This window comes from Carcharodon carcharias, chromosome 17 (genome assembly GCF_017639515.1).
Source record: "Carcharodon carcharias isolate sCarCar2 chromosome 17, sCarCar2.pri, whole genome shotgun sequence".
Lineage (NCBI taxonomy): Eukaryota > Metazoa > Chordata > Chondrichthyes > Lamniformes > Lamnidae > Carcharodon > Carcharodon carcharias.
In genome coordinates this window covers 94,833,766-94,857,338 of record NC_054483.1, presented here as the reverse complement: position 1 = coordinate 94,857,338, position 23,573 = coordinate 94,833,766, and the positions used below count along the sequence as shown (strand labels likewise).

Sequence of the window (23,573 nt, the reverse complement as noted above, 5' to 3'; positions counted from 1 at the left end):
GAGGAGAAGGTGTGAGGGCGGATGCACGGGAGATGGGCCAGACACGGTTGAGGGCCCTGTCAACGACCGTGGGTGGAAAACCTCGGTTAAGGAAGAAGGAGGACATGTCAGAGGAACTGTTTTTGAAGGTAGCATCATCAGAACAGATGCGGCGGAGGCGAAGGAACTGAGAGAATGGGATGGAGTCCTTACAGGAAGCGGGGTGTGAGGAGCTGTAGTCGAGATAGCTGTGGGAGTCGGTGGGTTTGTAATGAATATTGGTGGACAGTCTATCACCAGAGATTGAGACAGAGAGGTCAAGGAAGGGAAGGGAAGTGTCAGAGATGGACCACGTGAAAATGATGGAGGGGTGGAGATTGGAAGCAAAATTAATAAATTTTTCCAAGTCCCGACGAGAGCATGAAGCGGCACCGAAGTAATCATCGATGTACCGGAGAAAGAGTTGTGGAAGGGGGCCGGAGTATTCCAAGCTCCACCCCTCCATCATTTTCACGTGGTCCATCTCTGACATTTCCCTTCCCTTCCTTGACCTCTCTGTCTCAATCTCTGGTGATAGACTGTCCACCAATATCCATTACAAACCCACCGACACCCACAGCTATCTCGACTACAGCTCCTCACACCCCTCTTCCTGTAAGGACTCCATCCCATTCTCTCAGTTCCTTCGCCTCCGTCGCATCTGTTCCGATGATGCTACCTTCAAAAACAGTTCCTCTGACATGTCCTCCTTCTTCCTTAACCGAGGTTTTCCACCCACGGTCGTTGACAGGGCCCTCAACCGTGTCCGGCCCATCTCCCGCGCATCCGCCCTCACGCCTTCTCCTCCCTCCCAGAAACATGATAGGGTCCCCCTTGTCCTCACTTATCACCCCACCAGCCTCCGCATTCAAAGGATCATCCTCCGCCATTTCCGCCAACTCCAGCATGATGCCACCACCAAACACATTTTCCCTTCACCCCCCTTATCGGCATTCCGTAGGGATCGCTCCCTCCGGGACACCCTGGCCCACTCCTCCATCACCCCCTACTCCTCAACCCCCTCCTATGGCACCACCCCATGCCCACGCAAAAGATGCAACACCTGCCCCTTCACTTCCTCTTTCCTCACCGTCCAAGGACCCAAACACTCCTTTCAAGTGAAGCAGCATTTCACTTGCATTTCCCCCAACTTAGTCTATTGCATTCGTTGCTCCCAATGTGGTCTCCTCTACATTTGAGAGACCAAATGTAAACTGGGCGACCGCTTTGCAGAACACCTGCGGTCTGTCAGCAAGAATGACCCAAACCTCCCTGTCGCTTGCCATTTTAACACTCCACCCTGCTCTCTTGCCCCCATGTCTGTCCTTGGCTTGCTGCATTGTTCCAGTGAAGCCCAATGTAAACTGGAGGAACAACACCTCATCTTCCGACTAGGGACTTTACAGCCTTCCGGACTGAATATTGAATTCAACAACTTTAGGTCGTGAGCTCCCTCCCTCATCCCCACCCCCTTTCTGTTTCCCCCTTCCTTTTTTTTCCAATAAATTATAAAGATTTTCCTTTTCCCACCTATTTCCATTATATAAAAAAAACCCCCACTAGAGCTATACCTTGAGTGCCCTACCATCCATTCTTAATTAGCACATTCGTTTAGATAATATCACCAACTTTAACTTTAACACCTATGTGTTCTATTGTACTATTGTCGTTGACATCTTTGCCCCTACAACCACACCGCCCCCCCCCCCGCCACCTCGCTCTCTCTCTCTATATCTCCGCCCCCCACACACACACCTTAAACCAGCTTATATCTCAACTCTTTCTTGGACTCCAACTCAAGTTCTGTCGAAGGGTCATGAGGACTCGAAACGTCAACTCTTTTCTTCTCCGTCGATGCTGCCAGACCTGCTGAGTTTTTCCAGGTAATTCTGTTTTTGTTTAGAATATTCTGCCCTATGGATGAATTGTGTCATTAGCATCTGTCAGTTTGAGCTGGGATATGCTGGGTTGTGTTCTCTGTGCATTGTTCTAGAATCAGTTCTTCAGCCAACTTATGAACAAGATCAGGAAAAGAACCTTACCTTCTTTTGCATTATTTACCCACTTCTGTGATTACTTTCCAATAAAATCTGCCTTTTGGAAATTTCTACAGCTAGGTCAGAGTTTAATGTCAAATCTACTTCTGTGTTTCCCCTTTTTAGTTTTGATCTTGTTGGCCATGTGATTTTAGTCAAATTAATAATATACACTGCAGGATTTCACCACCAAGGCTCCTTAGACAACACCTTCCAAACCTATGACCACTACCATCTAGAAGGGACAAGAGCAGCAGCCACATGGTAACAACACCACCTGAAGTTTCCCTCCAAGCCACTCAACACCCTGACTTGGAAATATTACATGTTCCTTCACTGTTGCTGGTCCAAAATTCTGGAACTCCCTCCCTGTCAGCACTAGGGGTGTACCTATGGCACATGGACTGCAGCAGTTCAAAAAAGCAACTCACCACCACCACCACCTTGAGGGTAATTAGGGATGGGCAATAAATGCTGGCCAAGCCAGCGATGCTCACATCCTATGGATGAATTTTTTTTAAAAATTGTATTAATTAATTAGGAACTGCATCACATTTGAAACTAGTGATTTCAAAAATGTCTTAAATCAGACTAATTAATTTGTATCAGATGTTTCAGAATTAAAAGGGGGAAGGAAAGAAATGAAATGCATTTGGAACCAGACTTATTCAAAATTTTACCTATGGAATAACCTGATTCCTTATCATTACGCTTTAGTGAACTAGTGTGAAGTACCAGTTAATGAAAAGGTCAGTAATGCACTCTTATGTTTTCCCCGTAAGGCAAGTTCTCTGTCTCCCTCAGACATCTGAGAGGTGTGGAGGCAAGGTAATGCCCCAAAAGGAGAGAGGGCAAACCCTAATTACTAATTAGAGAGTTTTACAAAACCTTGAGATAGGAGTGTTGCTGGCAAGATCAGAATCCCCATCACTAGTTGCTTTTGAGATGGTGATAATAGGCCACCTTCTTCATCGTGTACAATCCATCTGTTGAAGACACTCCCACAATGCTGCTAGTTAAGGAGTACCAGGATTTTGGCCCAGTGACAATGAAGGAAAGACAATATATATCCAAGTCAGAATGTTGTGTGACTTAGCGACCTTGTAGATGATGCTGCCCTTGTCCTCCTAAGTGGTGGGTTTGCTGGTCAGAAGAAGCTATTCTGTGCTGTATCCCACAGATGGAACACACTGCAGCTACAATACATCACTGGAGGGGATGAATTTTTAAGCTAGTTGTGTTGCGCTGATCAAGCGGACCATTTCATCCTCGACCGTGTGTTGCAGCTGCACTCATCCAAATGAGTGAAGAGTATTCCATCACACTCCGGATATGCCTAGGTAGAGAAATTTTGAAGCCAGTCACCAAATAAATATCCAGCCTCTGATGTGGTCTAGCAGCTTGGCATTTATGTAGTTGCCCATTTGAAACTGATCAGTGATGATTCCAAGGATTTCCATTGACAGAAATCTGATTGGGCTGGTTATATGTCATCTAGTGGCAGGATGGTGCATGGCACCGATTAACTGACAAAGGCAATTTTTTAAAAGTCAGTCAAAGAGCAAATTGCTCATCCGTGAATCACAAACGGCAAAAATACATGTTTAGGAACACAGTGTTTTACAATTAACTTTTTCAATATTTAATGTATTTGAGAAATTAATATTATGAATATTTTGTACATAAAGATGGAAATCTTTATAAGTTAAATATGAAGAGTACTTGCCATAGTTTATAGAAGTTGATAGGGTAAATCCCATTGACTGACACATTCAATCAGCTGAACAAGAAAAAATTGTGCTTTTAACTCAATCCAATCAGATGGATTTAATGTTGGCTGTTTAAGGAGTGGAATTTGAGTAGATACAAACTTTTTTTGAAGTAGATAATTTTATATAATTGTGTATTGTTGAGGGAATGGAAATTCTTTGATTTAAATGTTGGAGAACTCACTTTTATAACTAACTTTATGGAATGTTTAGTGTAGCTGTATCCTAGGTCTCATTTAAGCTGACAATTGAAACAATTTTTGAGTTTATTAAAATTTTGCTGAGGCAGAAATGTCTATTGATTACTTGGGCTTAATACTGCCTCAGCAGAAGTGTCTGTTGAGTTTACTAATCCTGATTTACACAGTGACTAAAGTCAGGAATATTGGACAATTTAGCGCATATAAACAGCAAATTTGGTTTAATATGAATGAAACTTGAACAGAAGGTAAATGTTGGATAAGGAATTCTTACTAAATCCAGATGTCTTCCATATTTCACTTCATTTAGAATTTTTAAATGTGTGTTCTACCCCCCCCCCCCCCCCCCCCGCCCCCCCCCCCACCTCCTTTCTCTTGGATACTCTGCAACAAACTATTTATAGTCCAAATGGAGGATGTCTCTCTCTCTCTCTGCAAATGTCATTTATATAATTGAAAACTGGGAAAAGCAGAAGAGTCAACTGAAGTATTATCAAGCTAGTGTACAATTAGTATTCCATGCCATCCTGTATGTGTAGACTAGCCCATGACTGGCGATGATTTTCTCTGTTCACTTGGGGGGAATGCACTTTAAACTGAATCTAACTTTTATTTGTGTGTATCTGACCATTTATTATAAGCCTGGCAAGTTTCAGTTCAGTTATGATTTATGATTTGTTATATCTTTTTGTGCAGTTTCCACCCCCTCCCCCCAAAAAAACAAGAACAAAGTATATATATCTCCTGCTATTGTTACTGGCTTTCAGGTGACCTGGAAAGTCACAGTGATGACCAGAAGAGCTAAGCAGCTTTCGACAATGATTACTAGGACTTAACTGACCTCAGATTCTATTTAGACTACTTCACCATAGAGAGCTTGAGTTGTGGCCTTAAAGACAGGTCAGAGTAAATGATTACCATGCTTCTGGTCGCCAAATTAAACAATATGAGAGAAATTGTATGTGAGCTCATATAATTATGTAATGTCACACTAGAGCAAAGTGTTGACTGGAGCTCCACAGGGGTTAATGCTTGTGCTCTTGTTCCTAATCTGTTAAATGATCTGAATACAGAAACAATCAAGTTGATCAAATTGGCTGTGACAGTCAGTAACGCCTGAAAATGTGTGCCGAAATCACAATGTGCAATTCACCTACACCCGTTGCTTCCAATGCAGGCAGCTCACAAACAGAACGCTCCTTGCTCATTACCATGATTGTAACCAGCACTAACTGTGCTGTTGAGTAGCTGCATGTCTCGGCGGATGACCCAAAATTAAGAAGCAAGCACCTGTTAAAGTTAGTCTGCACGACTTAAAACCAATCTGCAGCTCTTTTAATGATTGGTGGTGGGTGGGGGGAGAAAAACTTCAGGAAGGCAGAGATTGGCAAGCAGCACGGGCAACTGAGTGACAGATGCAAATTAATAAGAAGTGTGAGATAATGCCTTTAAGGGAGCGACATGAAATTTGAGTTTAAACTCAATGAAAGGTGTATAAGTATAGAGATACTTGGAAGTACAAATACAAAATCCCTTGCAAGTGAGTGTAAAGGTAAATATAAATACAAAAAGAGACTCATATTTTGGGTTATACAAATAACCCAAAGTCTCACGCCAAACCACACATCACCCTGACTTGGAACTATATCGTTATTGCTTCACTGTACACTGTGGTGTACCTACACTACGGCTCACCACCACGTCCTTGAGGGAAATTAGGGATGGGCAGCATGGTGCTCTTCACAAGAATTAATAGAAAAAAGGGGTGGTGCATTGTGGCTGCAGCAGATGCTGGAAGCCGACCTACAGCTGAGGAGATGCAGAGGAGAGATGTGTCCTATCCATGGGGGTAGGAAGCCCTCCAGAGAAAGTCTTAAGAAGGTGATGGACCAGATAGGCATAGCTGCCAATACCAGAGCTCAAGCCCAGTGACCTGGATGTAGGGTCACAAGAAGTTCAATTACCTCTCAAGTGGTCAAAGTCAATTAATGTGTCTACACGTCGTATCCCACCATCTGCAACACTAAATCAGACGCTCCTAAATCAAATGTGCACACAAATCAGGAGCAAGAGTCGGCCACTTGGCTCCATGAACCTGCTCTGCCATTCAATAAGATCATAGCTGATCTGATGGTAACCTCAACTCCACATTCCTACTTACCCCAAATACCCCCCCCCCCACCGCTTATCAAGAATCTAGCTAGCTCTGTCTTAAAAAATATTCAAAGACTTTTCCTCAAAAGACGGTGGAAGCAGAGTTGTAATGACTCACGACCCTCTGACTCCCCTCACTCTCATCACTTGCCCACCAACAATTTCTTGTTAATATTCTTACTATTCATAGTTTCAGTTGGCCCTCTCACAATTAGCTGTGAGCTATTCAACAATAACAACCACATCACACAAGCAGTTTGTGTCGACTCACTGACATACTTTCCTCTCTTGCAAGACAATGTGACACACAATTGGAGGCAGCAGGTGCTAACTGGCAGAGGGCAGGCACGCTGCATGTCTTTATCCCATGGCAAAGACTAACCATTATTTGAGCAGTCATTGCTGAGGTTGTGGCCAATGGTGGGGCTGATACATAAAGGATGATTGTATCCTCATAACAAATTCTCCTCCTCACATCCCACTTCCCCCTCATCCCACAATCTCTTCTATTTATAAGCTGCAGATGGTGCAAGTATGCACCTCTTGCATTCACCCCAACTCCCCCCCCACCCACCCCCCACCCACCCACTTGCCTCATCACGCCCCTACCTGTATGTCTTTCTCCTTTCAGACACCCATGAACTGCAGCCTGGCCAGCAGTTGGTGATAGGATAAGGTAGTGGTGGTGAAGAAACTCCATCACTCAATCTCTCACTCATAGCCACCAGATATTGTCACTACGTGAACTTCAGAGGGCAGTTTAGAGACAGGATGTGCACATGATGAGTCACCAGGCACGAGCAGCCAGAGCAGGGGGCAGGGTACTGTAGGTGCCAGTTTCCTGGAGGGCAAGATCACACCTGAGTTCTACTGCAGAGTACACAGATGAGAGCTTTGGGGCAGCATTCAGAAGGAGGCTGATGGGTATGTTACACTTTGATTGGTGCCACGTTCTGTCTATTCTAAATATTTCCCTTGGACACTAATTAAATTTTGCACTGTTAAGTATTTAGATAATGTGGCAAAGCAATTAAAAATGAATTGATTGCTGATAGATAGCCAAAGCTGTGGAATACACAACTGTAGAAGTAATGCTCCACCTTTCTAATACGCAGGTCAGATCACATCTGAAAACTCTAAAATAGTATGGTCTCTACTACAAAGAACATGTTCATACATTGAGGGAAGAAAAGAGTAAGAATAATTTCAAGGAAATGAGCTGTGAAGATTTGTGTAGCTCAAGCTCTACAGTCTAGTGATAAGCAGACGAGTGATTTGATCAAGATATTTAGAGTATTCAATAATATAATTAGGTAAAGCAGAATTTTAATTCCAAGTAAATTGTGCAGTTGGCACTGAGAAGTTAAATTAGCTTGAAGTAAATTTTAAAATTAAGTTTAACTTTCTTTACTTGGAATGATCAACTATTTGGAATAATTTGCTACACAAGGTGGTGGAGTAATATATTCTGTGCTGAAGATGTAGTTGTGTGCTAGCCCAGAAAACTGAAGTATAAGAGGGATTATAGGCTGATGGCTTTTTCTTGCTCCTAACTGGAACATTTGTGTGGTCTTGCACCAAGGTTTGCCAGAACGCAGCTGGATATAACCCCTTCCCCTGCACCACCCCCCATTTTTTCTCATGATTAATCATTTCTGTTCAGTTGTCTCTTAAGCAGCGCCTTCCCCTAGATTTTCAAAAGTATTTGAGAAGCCACATAAGAGGTTATTACATAAAATTAGGACTTGTGGGATTATGGCTAATATATTTGCGTGGACTGAGGATTGGTTAGTGGACAGAAGTTAGAGAGTAGGAATAAATGCGATATTTACGGATTGGCAGGCTATAACTAGCAGGGTACTGCTAGTTGGGCCTCAGCTACCTACAATCCATACTAATGACTTGGATTAGGGAATTGAGTGTAAAGTATCCAAGTTTGCTGTTGGTACAAAGCAGGATAGGAAAGTAGGCAGTAAGGAGGGTGCAAAGAGGTTGCATAGGAATATAAACAGGTTGGATGCAAGAACATGGCAGATGGAATACAATGATCAGAATTTTTAACTTGATGGGCGAGCGGGCAGCCAAACTCCACCGCTGAAACAGGGCCCGTCGCCATTTTGAGTGGGCGGGCCAATTAAGGCCCACCCAGTGGCCTGCCCGACAGGAAGTGCTATGCGCATCCTGTGCGCGGTGGGGGGGGTGGATTCCCCATCTGTCAAAGTGCGCGCTTTCGCACATGCGTGCGAAAGAGTGCACATCTCCCTGAGACTAAGTGCTGTCTCAGGGAGATTACTAACAGTATAAAAATCTTTAAAAATAGAAAAATATTAAAATTATTAACATATCCCCCTCATGTGACAATGTCTCACGAATTGGGACATGTTAATAAGAAGCACATAAACTTTATTGAAGTTTTTAAAAATGGACATGAAACATCATCCCGCCAGTGGCTGAGGTTTCATGTATTATCAGAAGCCCGCTGGGGCTCCTGGCCTGCCCGCCAGCCTTAAGGTTGGACGGGCAGGGCATTTAACAAGCTTAATTATCCTGTCAATGGCCTTAATTGGCCATTGACAGGTCGGCGGGCGGGCAGCTGATTTCACTGTCCGCCCACCTTCCTCAATATTTAAATGGACCGGGATGACGTCGGGGGTTCCTCTCGCGAGATTTTCCCGTCGGCGAGCAAGCCCTGCCCCCAAAACGCCGACAGGAAAATTCTGCCCAATGTCACAAAGTGTGAAGTTATCCACTTTGGTAGGAACAATGAATAAAACAGGATATTTTTTGAATGGTGAGGTACAGAAAAATGTTTGTCTTCAGGCCTGCTCCTGCTTCTATTTCATATGTCCTGTGTTCAGAGGGACCCAGGTGTTCTTGTATGTAACTCACAAAGTTAACATGCAGATGCAACAAGCAATTAGGAAGCAAATGGTATGTTCACTTTTGTTGCAAAGGGACTGGAGCACAAAAGAAATCTTATTACAATTACAAAGGCCACACCTGAAGCACTGTGTGCAGCTTTGGTCTCCTTGCTTAAGGAAGAAGTACTTGCTCTAGAGGGAGTGCAACAAAGGTTCGTAGACTGGTGTCTGGAATGAGGAGTTTGTCCTGTGAAGAGAGATTCAGTAGGCCTATTTTCCCTAGAGTTCAGAATGAAGGGTGATCTTGTTGAAACATATAAAATTCTTTACGGGCTTAACAGGATAGATGCTGAGGAAATGTTGCCACTAGCTGGGGAGCGCTGGGTCATAGTTTCAGAATAAGGGGTTGACCGTTTAGGATTGAGATGAGAAATTTCTTCACTCAAAGGATTGTAAATCTTGAAATTCTCTATTCCAGAGCGGTGTGGATTCTTGTATTCGAGACAAAAGGCAATAGGTTTTTGGGTAAAAAGGGAATTAAGAGATACAGGTATTGTATGGGAAGGTGGACTTGATGTAGAAGATCAGCAATGATCTTGTTGAATGGTCGAGTAGGCTCGAGGGCCCAGATGGTCTACTCCAAGTCCTATTTCTTATATTCTCAGCTCTATTATCCCCCTCGATGGCAAATGATTGAATAGGTGAGGCAATGACCTGTAGCTGAGGGCTGGACACATCATCCTCCATTGCTGCCTCCTTTCCTTTTTCTTGTTGTGTTTCATCTAAAGCATGAGCGAGGGTAAAAGTTTGTGGAATCAGCATGGAAGTTGCTGTTTGCAGAAGAATGAAGTTCACTGGTTTGCTTGCAGAAAGGTTGGCCCAACTGCTAAAGCTAAAGTCAGTATTGCCACAATGAACCTACACCTGATATAGAGCCACATTTTTCTGCTTTCCAGCTCCCTGCCTCCCTAGGAGTTTCATTGCATTAACTATTGATATTTGCTGTTGGAATGAGATAGAGCTCTGCAGTTGGTGGCATAATAGGATACTGGAACAGGAGTAGGCCATTTGGCCCGTTGAGTCTTCTCCACCATTCAATAGATCATGGCTGATCATCTACCTCAACACCACATTCCTGAGCTATCTCCATATCCATAATGTCTCCTGAATTCTATTGAACTCTGTTTTGAGCATGTTCAATGATTGAGCTTCCACAGCCCTCTGGGGTAGAGAATTCCAAAGATTCACCAACCTCTTGAGTGAAGAAATTCCTCCTCATCTCAGTCTTAAAATGCCTACCCCCTTATCCTGAGACTTTGTTCCCTGGCAATTCAAATCTTGACTAGCTGTACTGCTTTACTTATTCATGGAACGATGAGTTAGATGTCATTTCTCATAGATATTTGTGTGATTTGAAAACTGATTTTTCAATTAAATAATTTATCTTCTTTCACAGGATCTTCTAAAACAATTTCAAGCATCCACTAAAATTTATAGAGCTGTTCATCTGTTTAATTCCAATTAATCCAAACTTTACATTTAAAATAATTGAGAATGCACCCAGTGGGTTAGCCCTTTGTTTGATTGTTTGCAATGACAGGACTTGTTAGGTTAGACTTCTATGCCGTCATCTCTAGATTGCCTCTCTAACAAACTCTAATGATTTAAAATACCATTCCTATTAGCCTCATCCACACTTATGTCTAATTCACCCATCATATTGTCCTTGCTAACCTCCACTGGCTCTTTGCCCTTGTCCTCATTTATAGATGTGTCTACAGCCTTGCCTTATTTAACCAGCTCTGTATCATAACCTATAACCTAACCTATATCCTCCACGAGCTTCTTGTGCATTCTCACCTCCTGGTATTCATGACTTGGAGGGCAAGCTTTTTTATTTTGGTCCCACCCTCTGTATGCCCTCTTTTCCCTGAAATTCTCCTGTTACTTAGAAAGTCATTTGAAAGCTGGTCTGTTGGACTGTGCCATTAGCTGACTCCTTTATTCTGCAACCCTCAAGTTTGGATTTCTCTGAAGCACCTTGGAATGAGATATTATGTTAAAGACATTTTATAAATGTAAATTATTGCAATTTTTACTTGTCTTCTAAAGCAGATTTATTTTTTTCTCTTGTAATTTTTTACCGTCCTCACAGGTTATGCCTTCCTTCTATTTCAAGAAGAAAGCTCTGTGCAAGCTCTGATAGATGCGTGTATTGAAGAGGATGGAAAGCTATACCTGTGTGTTTCAAGCCCCACTATCAAGGACAAACCGGTAAATGGATCTCCAGCTTGTTCCTGCTCGACATCTGTTCTCTTTTGTCATTTCACGAGCCATCCTAACCTGGGAATTATTCAGCTGGCTTCTGCTCCTTCCCCACCATGCTCCCCCCACCACTCTACCCCACCCTCGATGAATGCAAATACATGCTGTATCATTTTGATTATCTATTTACTGATGGATCTTTTTATTTTCAGTAAAATCTAAAGATTGGGTCTTGGGAATTAGTTAATAAATAGTGAGCTGCATAATTAAGCCTTTGTTTGTAGCTTTCAGAGCAATAAGCAAATATAAAGCAGCCTGGTATTTGTTCCCTGTAGGTGATCGCTGTATCAGCTTTTTTTTTTTTGTTGACTAATTGTGTCCTAATCCCTGGCTTTCTGCAAAATAAAAGGAGGTACACAATGATTGCTGATTTTCAGTCCTACCCAGCAGTTTTGTAACATTTTTGTCCTGTGGAGTTTTGTAGTAAAGCGAATCTAGCAATTTTAAACAATGTCCATGTATGTTCTCATGAAAAAAATTGTATTATGCTCACTTTTTTAAAATGACAAGGCAAACTTTGTCCTGTGCTGGCTGACTGACTGACTGCATCATTTACAAATTAAGTGCTATAAATTAAAATTGGAATCTGTTCCTATAACATAACCATGTTTGCTTAAGATGCTTGGCTTTTTTATTTTAAAAAAAATGCTTTCTTCCAAAATTCATTCAGCAAAATCTTGTTTCTTTAAAGGTGCAAATTCGACCATGGAACCTGAGTGATAGTGATTTTGTGATGGATGGTTCTCAACCTCTGGATCCCAGGAAGACTATCTTTGTGGGAGGAGTTCCCAGACCTCTTCGAGCTGGTGAGTGAAAATGAAGTGAGTCCTCAGTGAACAGGTTTTGCTGACTGATGTTGAGAATGTAAAATATAATTCCAAATCCCAAAACTGGTTGGTTTGTCTGATTGGAATTCCTAGTGCTGAGTTCAACTATATGAAGACATTTTGACTGATTTATAGGCAGGGTAAATTATTTCTGAGACTGACTATTTTTTCTCTTCACAGATACTGCCTGACCTGCTGAGTATTTCCAGCATTCTATTTTATTTCTGAGGCTCATTGCACATAATATACAAACTAATGTGTTATATATTAACGATTTAGACGTGAACGTGGGGGGCACGATTGGGAAATTTGCAGATGACACAAAGATTGGCCGAGTAGTGGATAGTGTAGAGGATAGCCATAATCTCCAAAATGATATAGATGGGTTGGTGGAGTGGGCGGTAAAGTGGCAGATGGATTTTAACATAGAGAAGTGTGAGGTCATACATTTAGGGAGGTCAAACAGTTACAGGGATTAAACAATAAATGGGAATATACTAAGAGGGGTAGATGAAGTGAGAGATCTTGGCGTACAAGTACACAGGTCCCTGAAGGCAGTTCAAGTAGACAAGGTTGTAAAGAAGGCATATGGAATGTTCTCCTTCATTGGCAGAGGTATAGATTATAAAAGTAAGGATATAATGTTGGAATTGTATAAAACACTGGTGAGGCCACAACTGGAGTATTGTGTGCAGTTCTGGTCACCACGGTACAGGAAGGACGTAATAGCTCTGGAGAGAGTGCAGAGGAGGTTTACAAGAACGTTGCCAGGGTTAGAAAGGAGTAGCTACGAGGAGAGATTGGATAGGTTGGGGTTATCTTCCTTAGAACAAAGAAGGCTGAGAGGTGACTTGATTGAGGTGTACAAAATTATGAGGAGAATAGATAGTGGACAGGATAAAATTGTTTCCCTTGATGGAGAATTCTAGAACCAGGGGACATAGATTCAAGATAAGTGGCAGAAGGTGTAGGGGGGACATTAGGAAGAACTTTTTTATGCAGAGGGTAGTGGGTGTCTAGAATTCGCTGCCCAAGTTGGTGGTAGAGGCAGAAACTTTAAACTCTTTTTTAAAAAGTACCTGGATCTGCACCTAAAGTGCTATAAGCTGTCGGGTGCAGGAAGGTGGGATTAGAAAGGGCACCTGGGTGTCCTCAGGCTGTCATGGAGAGGATGGGCCGAATGGCCTCCTCCTGTGCTGTAACGTTTCTATGGTTCTATGGTAATGTTGATATTTTGTTGGATGCATACAGCCTTGAGGCACAAAGGTTTTAAGTTACAGTGTAAGCTGTATTTAGTGCTTATGCCCAAACAATATAAAAACTTGTTATGGACAAAGAAATAGACCAAGTTGCAAAAAAATGTTTTGGATTGGGGGAGAGCGGATTTTAGTAAAATAAGGCAGGTAGACTGGGAACAGCTACTTGTGGCGAAATCTGCAGAAGAGCAGTGGGGGGCATTCAAAAAGGAAATGGGGAGGGTACAGGCTCAACATGTATGTTCCCTCTTGGGTGATAAGAAGGAGTAACAAGCCCAGGGAACCATGGATGACCAGAGATATTCAGGATGCAATGAGAAGGAAAAGAGAGGCTTTTAACAGGTACAAGGGGAGGAAATCAGTGGAGGCATTAGTGGAGTACAGAAAGTGCAGGATGGAGCTTAAGAAAGCAATTAGGAGAGCAAAGAAAGGGATATGAGAAAGCTCTGGCTTGTAAAAGTAGGGAAAATCCCAAGATATTCTATAAGTATATCAATGGGAAGATGATAACCAGGGAAAGAGTAAGGCCCATTAGGGACCAAGGGGGCAATCTATGTGTGGAGCCAGAGGGCATTGGTAGAGTGTTGAATGAATACTTCACATCCATCTTCACCCAAGAGAATGAGGATGAAGGTATGGCATTCGGGGAGAGAGACAATGAGGTTCTTGAGCAAATTGATATCGGGAGTGACAAGGTATTGGAGGTGATGGAAGGCTTAAAAGTGGACAAAACTCCAGGTCCAGATGATTTGTGTCCCAGACTGCTGAGGGAGGCAAGGGAGGAGATCGCAGGAGCTCTGACCCAAATCTTTAATTCCTCTCTGGCCACGGAGGAGGTGCCAGAGGACTGGAGAACAGCTAATCTGTTTCTGCTATTTAAGAAGGGTTATGGAGATAAGCCAGGGAACTACAGACCAGTGAGTCTCACATCAGTGGTAGGAAAACTATTGGAGAGAATCTATCTCCTCTTGGAGAGGCAAGGTTTGATCAGGGATAGTCAGCATAGCTTTGTCAGAGGGGGGTCATGCCTAACAAATTTGATTGAATTTTTTGAGGAGGTGACCAGGTGTGTAGATGAGGGTAGTGCAGTTGATGTAGTTTATAACGACTTCAGCAAAGCCTTTGACAAGGTCCCACATGGGAGATTTATAAAGAAGGCAAATGCACATAGGATACAGGTAATTTGATAAGGTGGATTCAAAATTGGCTTAGTTGTAGGAGACAGAGGGTGAAGACAGAAGGCTGCTTTAGTGACAAGAAGCCAGTGTCTAGTGGCATACCACAGGGATCTGTGCTGGGTCCCCTATTATTTGTCATTTATATAAACGACTTGGATGACTATGTGGGGGTAGGATTAGTAAGTTTGTGGATGACACAAAGATTGGATGGGTGGTTAACAGTGAGGTTGAGTGTCTTGAGTACAGGAAGATATAGATGGGATGGTCAAACAGGCAGATAAGTGGCAGATGGAATTTAACCCTGAAAAGTGAGAGGTGATACACTTTGGAAGGAGTAATTTGACAAGGAAGTATTCAATGAACTGCACGACACTAGGAAGTTCTGAGGAACAAAGGGATCTTGGCATGTGTGCCCATAGATCTCTGAAGGCGAAGGGCATGTTAGTGGGCTAGTGAAAAAGGCATATGGGACAGTTGCCTTTATCAATCGAGGCATAGATTACAAAAGTAGGGAGGCCATGTTGGAATTGTATGGAACCTTGGTGAGGCCACAGCTGGAGTACTGTCTCCACATTATAGGAAGGATGTGATTGCACTGGAGGGGGTGCAGAGGAGATTCACCAGGATGTTGCCTGGGATGAAATATTTAAGTTATGAAGAGAGGTTGGATAGACTTGGGTTGTTTTCACTGGAGCAGAGAAGACTGAGGGATGACCTGATCGAGGTGTACAAGATTATGAGGGGCATGGACAGGGTGGATAGGGAGCAACTGTTCCCCTTAGTTGAAGGATCAGTCACGAGGGGACACAAGTTCAAGGTGAGGAGCAGGAGGTTTAGGGGGGATGAGAGGAAAAACGTTTTTACCCAGAGGGTGGTGACAGTCTGGAATGTACTGCCTGGGAGGGTGGTGGAGGTGGGTTGCCTCACATCCTTTAAAAAGGATCTGGATGAGCACTTGGCATGTCATAACATTCAAGGCAATGGGCCAAGTGCTAGTAAATGGGATTAGGTAGGTAGGTCAGGTGTTTCTCACGTGTCGGTGCAGACTCGATGGGCCGAAGTGCCTCTTCTGTACTGTATGATTCGTGATTTTGTGAATATAATCTGCTACAATACAATGTGCATAATATTTTCTCAAAGGACCCTTCTGTCATAATTGTCTTCTATAAAGGTTTATTTTCTTCAAAACAGCTTACAGCTGCTCTTTTGAAATAGAGAGGATGGCCCCTGGTGTGAATATATTATTTGGATTTATTGGATAATTTCTGTCATGATACTTGCCAAATTTTGGAAATAAAATGGGAACACTTGCAGAGTTAAAGTTTTACTTAAGTGCACTAAGATTCCCATATTTAGAATTTTAATGGTGTACAAATTTTAATGTTGGATACAAAGGTAATCTTTCCTTGGGTTAAGTTGTATATTCCTGTTGTATTCTTCAACTTTGAAAGCTGTTATGAGTTTTGTGCACCCATGGTGGAGGCAGTCACCAGGATCATAGCCTGAACCATTCATTTTTGAGCAATAAATATTCAAAAGGAGCTGTGAGGGGTTACATTAATAAGCCATAAGTATATGAGTGATTGAAAATTGTGGAGCCAAGTCTAAGTGGCAAAATACAGATTGCAGTATATGTCCTACAAACCTTATTTTACAGATTGGATAGGCAAGGGTTGTTTTCCTTAGGACAGAGGAGGCTGAGTTGTGACCTAATTGAGGTGTACAAAATTGAGGGCCCTAGATAGGGTGGACAGGAAAGATCTGTTTCCCCTAGCTAAGAGGTCAATTACCAGGGGGCATAGATTTAAGGTGAATAGCAGAAAGATTAAAGGGAATATCAGGAAAAACTTTTTCACCCAGAGGGCAGTGGGCGCCTGAACTTCACTGCCTAAATTGGTGGTTGAGGTTGAAATGCTCAAGGTACCTAGATCTGCATCTGAAGTGCTGTAACCTACAGATCAGGTGCTGCAAAGTGGAATTAAAAATGAGCGGCTAGTGTTTTGTTTCTCTCTTTATGGCCAGTGCATACACAATGGGCTGAATGGCCTTAACTTTTCTATGGTTCTATTTACCAGTTTTTTTTGGTTAGTTTGTACAGTTCTTTTTCCAGAGATGAATAGGGGAGAGAGAGACTGAGGGGGGAATGGTAAGGGGAAGGAAGAGTGACAGAGGGAATAGAGTGAAAGGGTGAAATTAAGGAATAGCAATGGAGGGGGAAAGGGAGGGGGTGGAAAGGATAGTGACAGAGAGGGAACGGAAGGGTAAGAGATAGTGACAGGTATATGGAGGCCAAAGATTAAAACAAATTACTCTTAAGCTCAATCACTTTTATTGCAAGAAAAATAACTGGAGATCCACGAGCGCTGTTTGAGGCAGGAGTGAACTTAGAAATTATTAAAGGGGGAGAATAATGCCAATGATATTTAGTTTGAGACTGGGGGACGTGGGGGAGTCTGAGAAGAAGGCAGTTTCCCTCCCTCACCCTCACCAGCATCACCCATGAAAACTTTACATTTTGGCACAATATTCGCATTTTATGGCATTTTGTAGCCTGTTATATCTCTGCTTTCAACCTAAAAATGTTTCCTGGAAGAGTTGCGTATTTATATCATGTAAATAAAAGAAGCTGCAAGAACTTCAATACAATTTTACAGGGGCCAGTTTGTTTCATTGGGAATTGAATGCCAGCCCTCATCTTAATTTGCGAAGAGAAACTTTTTACTGCACACACCCAGAATCATCTCGCCCCACAGCACAATTCACATTCCCAAGAGAGAACTGGCCCAATATTACTTTGGTCCCTGGGGGTGAGGAGAGTGGGGTGGGGTGAAATGCTACCGTGCTGTCCTGGGACCAGCATCATTTACTCTGATGAAAAACAATCAAGTGTTGATATCAGCTGCCCTCCCTGCCCCAGCTTCTTACTCAACACCACCAGGACAGATCTGCTCCCTCACAGTTTGAGATAAAAAATAGTCTCCATTGTAAGTGAATGCCAAATTTGAAATAGCTCTCTGCACAGGAATAATGAATATTTACCTATAAGTTTCTCAAAGTTTTTTAATATAGAGAATGACACATTCTGCAATAGCAACATTTACTTAAAATATGTCTATACTCGTGGAAGCACACAATTCAAATCTAAAAGTATGTCATTCTATTGTAAACAAGTCATTTTATGTAATGCTGAACATAAAATCTTGTTTTTGTTTTCCATTCCCAACAAGGTAAACCAGCTATTTTCCCTGTGCTAGGCATTTGTCACTTTGTAAATGGAATGCTAGTTTTAGAAACATGTTTACAAACGTAGAGAGGAAAATATCGTGTTTCCTAATAAAGGCAATATTGGGTTTAGAGATGTAACTGTTGTATAAAATCCACATTTAAGTGAGCTTTGTTTTGAATTGTTGAGCAGGTTTGACATGATTTTTTTCTTTTAAATCTGGATTCCCAAATACTGATTCAAAAATCAAAGCATTGCACACACATATTGTCAGTTTCATAAGACAGAATCACTTTTAATTTTATAATGAAGGGTGAGCAGCTTGCAAAATCCAAATGCCATCTAGTTTACAAAAAGAAAGTAATTGGTACCTGGAGTTATTTTTATTCTCCCTTCTCTTTCCCTCTGTCCCCCATTTCCTAAATTTCACATATATTTAAAGTCTATACTCATGTTGTTGCAGTCATTCAGGAAACTGGTGAAAATAGTATAGTCTGCAGCCATCTCCATGAATCCTCTTTATCTGCTACTACGTCAATTTTTCAGGATACTTGTTTGGATAGAATGGGACATATTTCCTAACCAAATATTTTTCCACTCACTTTTTTTTTCATCACCCAGCTGAGACTGGAAGAACTCACGTCCCTAGGGAAGACAAATGCAAAGAACAAACAAGACTGAGAATAAAATTTGACGCCTCGTGTGAAGGATGTTGATGTTACTTTTGTTGTATTGCAGACAGTGTCCCAGTTGAGGCATGACTAAATGGTCCCAAATGGAGTGAAGCAGCCCTGTACTTTGAACTTAAACCTGTAAATTTTTGGATGCTCAGCCACTTTCTTGAAACTATTTAAGAACAAGCAAGGTTTTTTCGAGGACTATTTTGGTTTTGTATCGCATTTTTTTTCAATTCACTTTAGCAGACATTCATCAATTATAACCTATCTGAAGGAAACGTATAATGAAAGGAAGTACTTAGAAAGGTGTGTTAAAGAAACAGGAGGATTATAATTATGAATTTAATTGTAGATCCTTTTGTTGTAGTTGTGAATTAGGAGAACAGTGTTATTAAATCATGGGGAAAAGATGGTGAAATTGTCTTGTAAGCTTAGGATTTTGTTTTTTCTTGCAGTTGAATTGGCTATGATCATGGATCGGCTGTATGGAGGGGTCTGCTACGCTGGCATTGATACAGATCCTGAGCTGAAGTACCCAAAGGGTGCTGGCAGAGTGGCTTTCTCCAATCAGCAGAGCTACATTGCTGCTATCAGTGCTCGCTTTGTACAGCTCCAGCATGGAGACATTGATAAACGGGTGAGTGAGTTGTTGCAGTGTCAGCTGATTGAGGGACAACACTGTAGACAGAAAGGTGATTTGGGTCTGTCGTAATTAGCATCAGTTTGAGATGGATTTCTAAACAAAGCCTTTAATACTGGAAACCTGGAGCGATTGAGTAACATTACTGCACGTTTCTGCAGGTAAATGTTATCATTGTCACCTTGGTAAATATTGCGATCTGCTGATTTTTTTTTAATGCAATGGTATCTATTACCGAGATTTCTGGTAAGGATGTCTGTTTTATTGCCCTGCAGAAATAATCTAAATATGCTCCTCATCTGACGAGCTTGATAATTTTAGACCTAGGACTTAATATTTTTATGTATACACTAATTTCCTGTGTTGTGGATCATGGTAAGACAGAGAACTCATTTATATCAGCATAGAACCATTGTACCAGAATTTACTGTAAAAATAACAAGTGGGAGTAACAGCACTCACCTTTACTAATGCAGAATTCTGACAACTTCAGACAAGCACAGATGAGCTGTTAAACACAAGTCTGAAAGTTGTCTGAGATGCACTGCTCCTCCATTAGCTGTGTGACAATGGCATCTTGCTGTAACATGTGTTGGAATAGTTTGTAGATGTGGACTAAACTCGCCACAGAAAGTTAGGGCTTTATTTCAGTCTAAGTACTCTTTTTAAAGGTGCGATGAGCCTTAATTACTGTCAAACAACTTTTTTTTTGTCTTTTCTTTTACCCTCTCTTCCTTAATCCAGTCTATATTTTTCTCCTTAATTTCGATATGCAGTACCAGATGAGCAAAAATTTGCTCTTTACTTTGAAGACAAAAGCCATTATCTTTGGTCCCCATTACAAATGATATTCCCAGGCCACTGACCCCATCCCTCACTGGCAACTGTCTAAGGCTGAACCAGGCTGTCTGTAACCTTGATACTACATTTGACCTGAGATGAGCTTCTGACCGCATATTCGTGGCATTGCTAACACCGCCTATTTCCAACTCTGTAGAACCACCTGACTTCACCTCTGTCTTAGCTTCTCTGCTGCTGAAACCTTTTCATACCTTCATTATCTCTAGGCTCAACAATTTCAATGAACTCTTGGCTGGTCTCCCACATTCTACGCTCCATGAACTTGAGGTCATCTAAAACTCTGCTGCCCATGTCTTAACTCTCAAGTCCTATCTCCCTATGCTCGTTGACCTACTGTGGCTCCTGCTCAATTCTCATCCTTATTTTGAAACCCTTCCATAGTCTCGCCCCTCCCTATTTCTATAATCTACTCCAGCCCCACAAACCTCCAAGATATATGCGCTCCTCTAATTCTGACCTTTTGTCCATCCCTGATTTATAATTGCTCTACCATTAGTGGTTGCCCAGGACCTAAACTCTGCACCACCCTCCCTAAACCTCTCTACCAAGCTTTCTTCCTTTGAGACACTCATTAAAACCTAACTCTCTGGCCAAATGTTGTCTCCTGACCTAATACCTCCCTATGTGACTCGGTCTTGTATTTAGTTTTATAATGCCCCAGTGAAGCGCCTTGGGATATCTTATTACATTAAAGGCACTATATAAATCTAAATTGTTGTTGAGAAATGTCTGGGTTCTTCTCAAGTGTGAGAGACCCTTCAGTGATCAACACTGCCATCTTTCATGTGAACAATGAGTTTGTATTTGTGTGCAGCCGGGCATATCGTATAATGAAGCAACAATTAACTTTACTGCTTTTGTTTTCACTTCAGTTAATTAATGATTTGAGGATTTATCAATTCCTCCCCATAAATAAATAATATTAGGTAGAATCTGTCAGAACTTCATTAATATGTTGGTTTGCTGAGGTTTTCTTTATGTTGTTGTTCTGCTACTTGCACCAGTGAGCAGCTGGTCTGATGCTGCTACTTTGATTAAATGTCAATGATTTATAATGCTTGGAAATTTGAGATGGAAAAATATACAAGGACAGTCTCCAAGACCACAAATGCACCCTTTTATCGTAGTCTGTCCTGTTTTCGAGCATATTTATTTTGCATTGAATGACACATGTTAATTGTCCCGCAAATGATGGCCATTTCATCTCAAGTGAAATCTCTCGTTTATATAGGAAAGAAAAATCCAGGGCTAGAGCAGACCATTTGGCACATTAAGTTCTCTTCACTCCGCCACAATCAGCCTCATGTCCAAATTGTATTTGTCATCCCACATCTTTGTAGGTTCTTCCAAAACTCATTACTCTTCAATACAATATTTTCCTAAAATATGCTATGAATTTATTGTCTCTTAATTAATGTTCCTGTGGTAAAAGCAAAGCTTCTGTATTTTACTTTATAGTTTTATTTTAAATAGCAAATGTTAAATAGAATCTCTCCAATCTTTTCATAATGAAGGTCAGTAGCAAAGTTATTTACAGAACCAGATCAGGTTGATTGAAGTGGAAATAAGTGAGTTTGCCTTAAATGTAGAATGAATCATATATGGTCAACACATTAATGGATACAGAGATACATAAAAGAAAAGAAACACAGAAATATTTGCATTTATTCATCTCATCAGATGTCCCAAAGCAATTTAGAGTAAATGAAGCGCTTTTGAAGTGTAGGAATCATGGCAACCAATTTGAGCACAAACCATGTCACACAAACAGCAATGAAATAAATGACCAGATCAACTGTTTGTGATATTGGTTGAGGGATTATTGATCAGGACATCAGGGAGGACTCTGTTTATCTTGAAAATAACCTCAACAATGCCAAGGGATTGTTTACATTTACCTGAGGGGGAAGACCTGGCTTTAGTTTAACATCTAACCCAAAAGACAAAGCACAGTGTAGTACCCTCTCAGTACTACACTGATGTGTCATTCTAGATTACGTGCTCAAGTCTTTGGAGTGGGATTTGAACCACAGCCTTCTGATTCAGAGGCAAGAGTGCCACCAACTGGGCCACAGCTGATATCTTTGTATGCAATGTAAAGCAATATTTGTTTGTTGATGTAAGGTATAGGTCTCAAATTGCTGAAGCATACAAACAATTGATTGTTCTGCTGAGGGTGTCTTTCCATTACATTTAAGAATACACACTTAATACAGGTAGTACTCTCTAGTTGATAAAACTTCATAGAAAAATGACTATTCTATCTGAAAGCAAAGATTTCTGAAAAATAAATTAATGCTTATACATATTATGTAATGTATGTAGGTTTTTTTTGCTTGTGAAGATTATTACAGAATTGAGATTATGTACTTCATCTACATTCTACAGGGCTTTAGTCTAGTTCATTTTAATTTACAACCAATAATTCACCAATTAATTTTTTCCTTTCAAATAAACATTACTGCTTATTTGATGTTACAGGAGTAGAATTTTATTAATCTTTCACAGTAGACTTTTTCATTGAAATTGCTTATAGATAAATTCAAAAAACTACCCTGTATTTATTTAAAATAAGTATAAAAATTTTTTTTAACCCATATGGAGACCTATCTTAAGAGATTTCCTCGCTTTCAAAGACATCACCAATGAAGAAACACTCCATGTATTCCAGAAAGCTCCATGATTACAACAGAGACCATGGTTGGGAGCTGATCACAGGAAGCACTATCTACTGGCTGAATAAATTACGTATGTTTGTAGAACAGAATCTTACTGTGTTCTGGAAAGTTGCCTCTGAGGTCTCTCTCAATATTTTCCTTCAGCCAGAGCTATTGAGCATACATTTAAACAAGTATGATGGTATTGATGAACACAAGTTCTTACAGTCATGTTTGAATTAAATTTTAAAGCAGCTTGAAATTATAATTCTTTTGCATAAAGGGGTGTGCTCATACTGTCCTATGTCTAATTGTACGATAAGATAACCCAGGGATGTAAGGATCCTCATGAACCGAACTGATGTTTACGTGCCCGCTTTTCTGATCTTTCAGTGCACAGACTGTGAGCACTTCAATGAGACAAGACTAGATATGCATCATGAAACTACTTTATTTTACAGGCAGCCTGTTTGAAAGTAACAGCAATAATCAACAGAAAATGCTGGAAATACTTAGCAGGCCAAGTAGCTTCTGTGGAGAGAGAATTAGAATTAACGTTTCAGGTCAATGATCTTTTGTCAAACTCTAAACTAAATAAATTAGATGAGATGTGAGAACAAATTAATTATCTCCCCTGGTTCTTGTAGAAACACATCATCAGGGTCTGGCTCATTAACATGCACACTTCTCTATGTCTCAGTGGTTGCAACATATAACTGTAAGGAGAATTTTAAGCCTGCATGAACCCACTCTAATTTAAGACAAAGTATTTTAAACACATTTGATTTCCAAATCTTTCTGTGCAAAAATAGTCAAGAGATCTGAAATAACTATTGGTGTTTATCAATTTGTGTACAAAATCTTAAATGCATCTGTTTATTTGCAAGTTAA

At 41.1% G+C, this 23,573-nt stretch overlaps 1 protein-coding gene across 8 annotated transcripts in view; it reads left to right on the top strand.

The window, feature by feature from the left end:
• Positions 1 to 23,573, top strand: part of cpeb3 (cytoplasmic polyadenylation element binding protein 3) — a 142,677-nt gene that overhangs the window by 103,080 nt on the left and 16,024 nt on the right. For all 8 annotated transcript variants that reach the window (XM_041209584.1, XM_041209578.1, XM_041209580.1 and 5 more), the window contains 3 exons: positions 11,194 to 11,312; positions 12,055 to 12,169; positions 18,980 to 19,161. In XM_041209584.1, the coding sequence (XP_041065518.1) occupies positions 11,194 to 11,312; positions 12,055 to 12,169; positions 18,980 to 19,161 (416 nt within the window). The remainder of the gene's footprint in view (positions 1 to 11,193; positions 11,313 to 12,054; positions 12,170 to 18,979; positions 19,162 to 23,573) is intronic.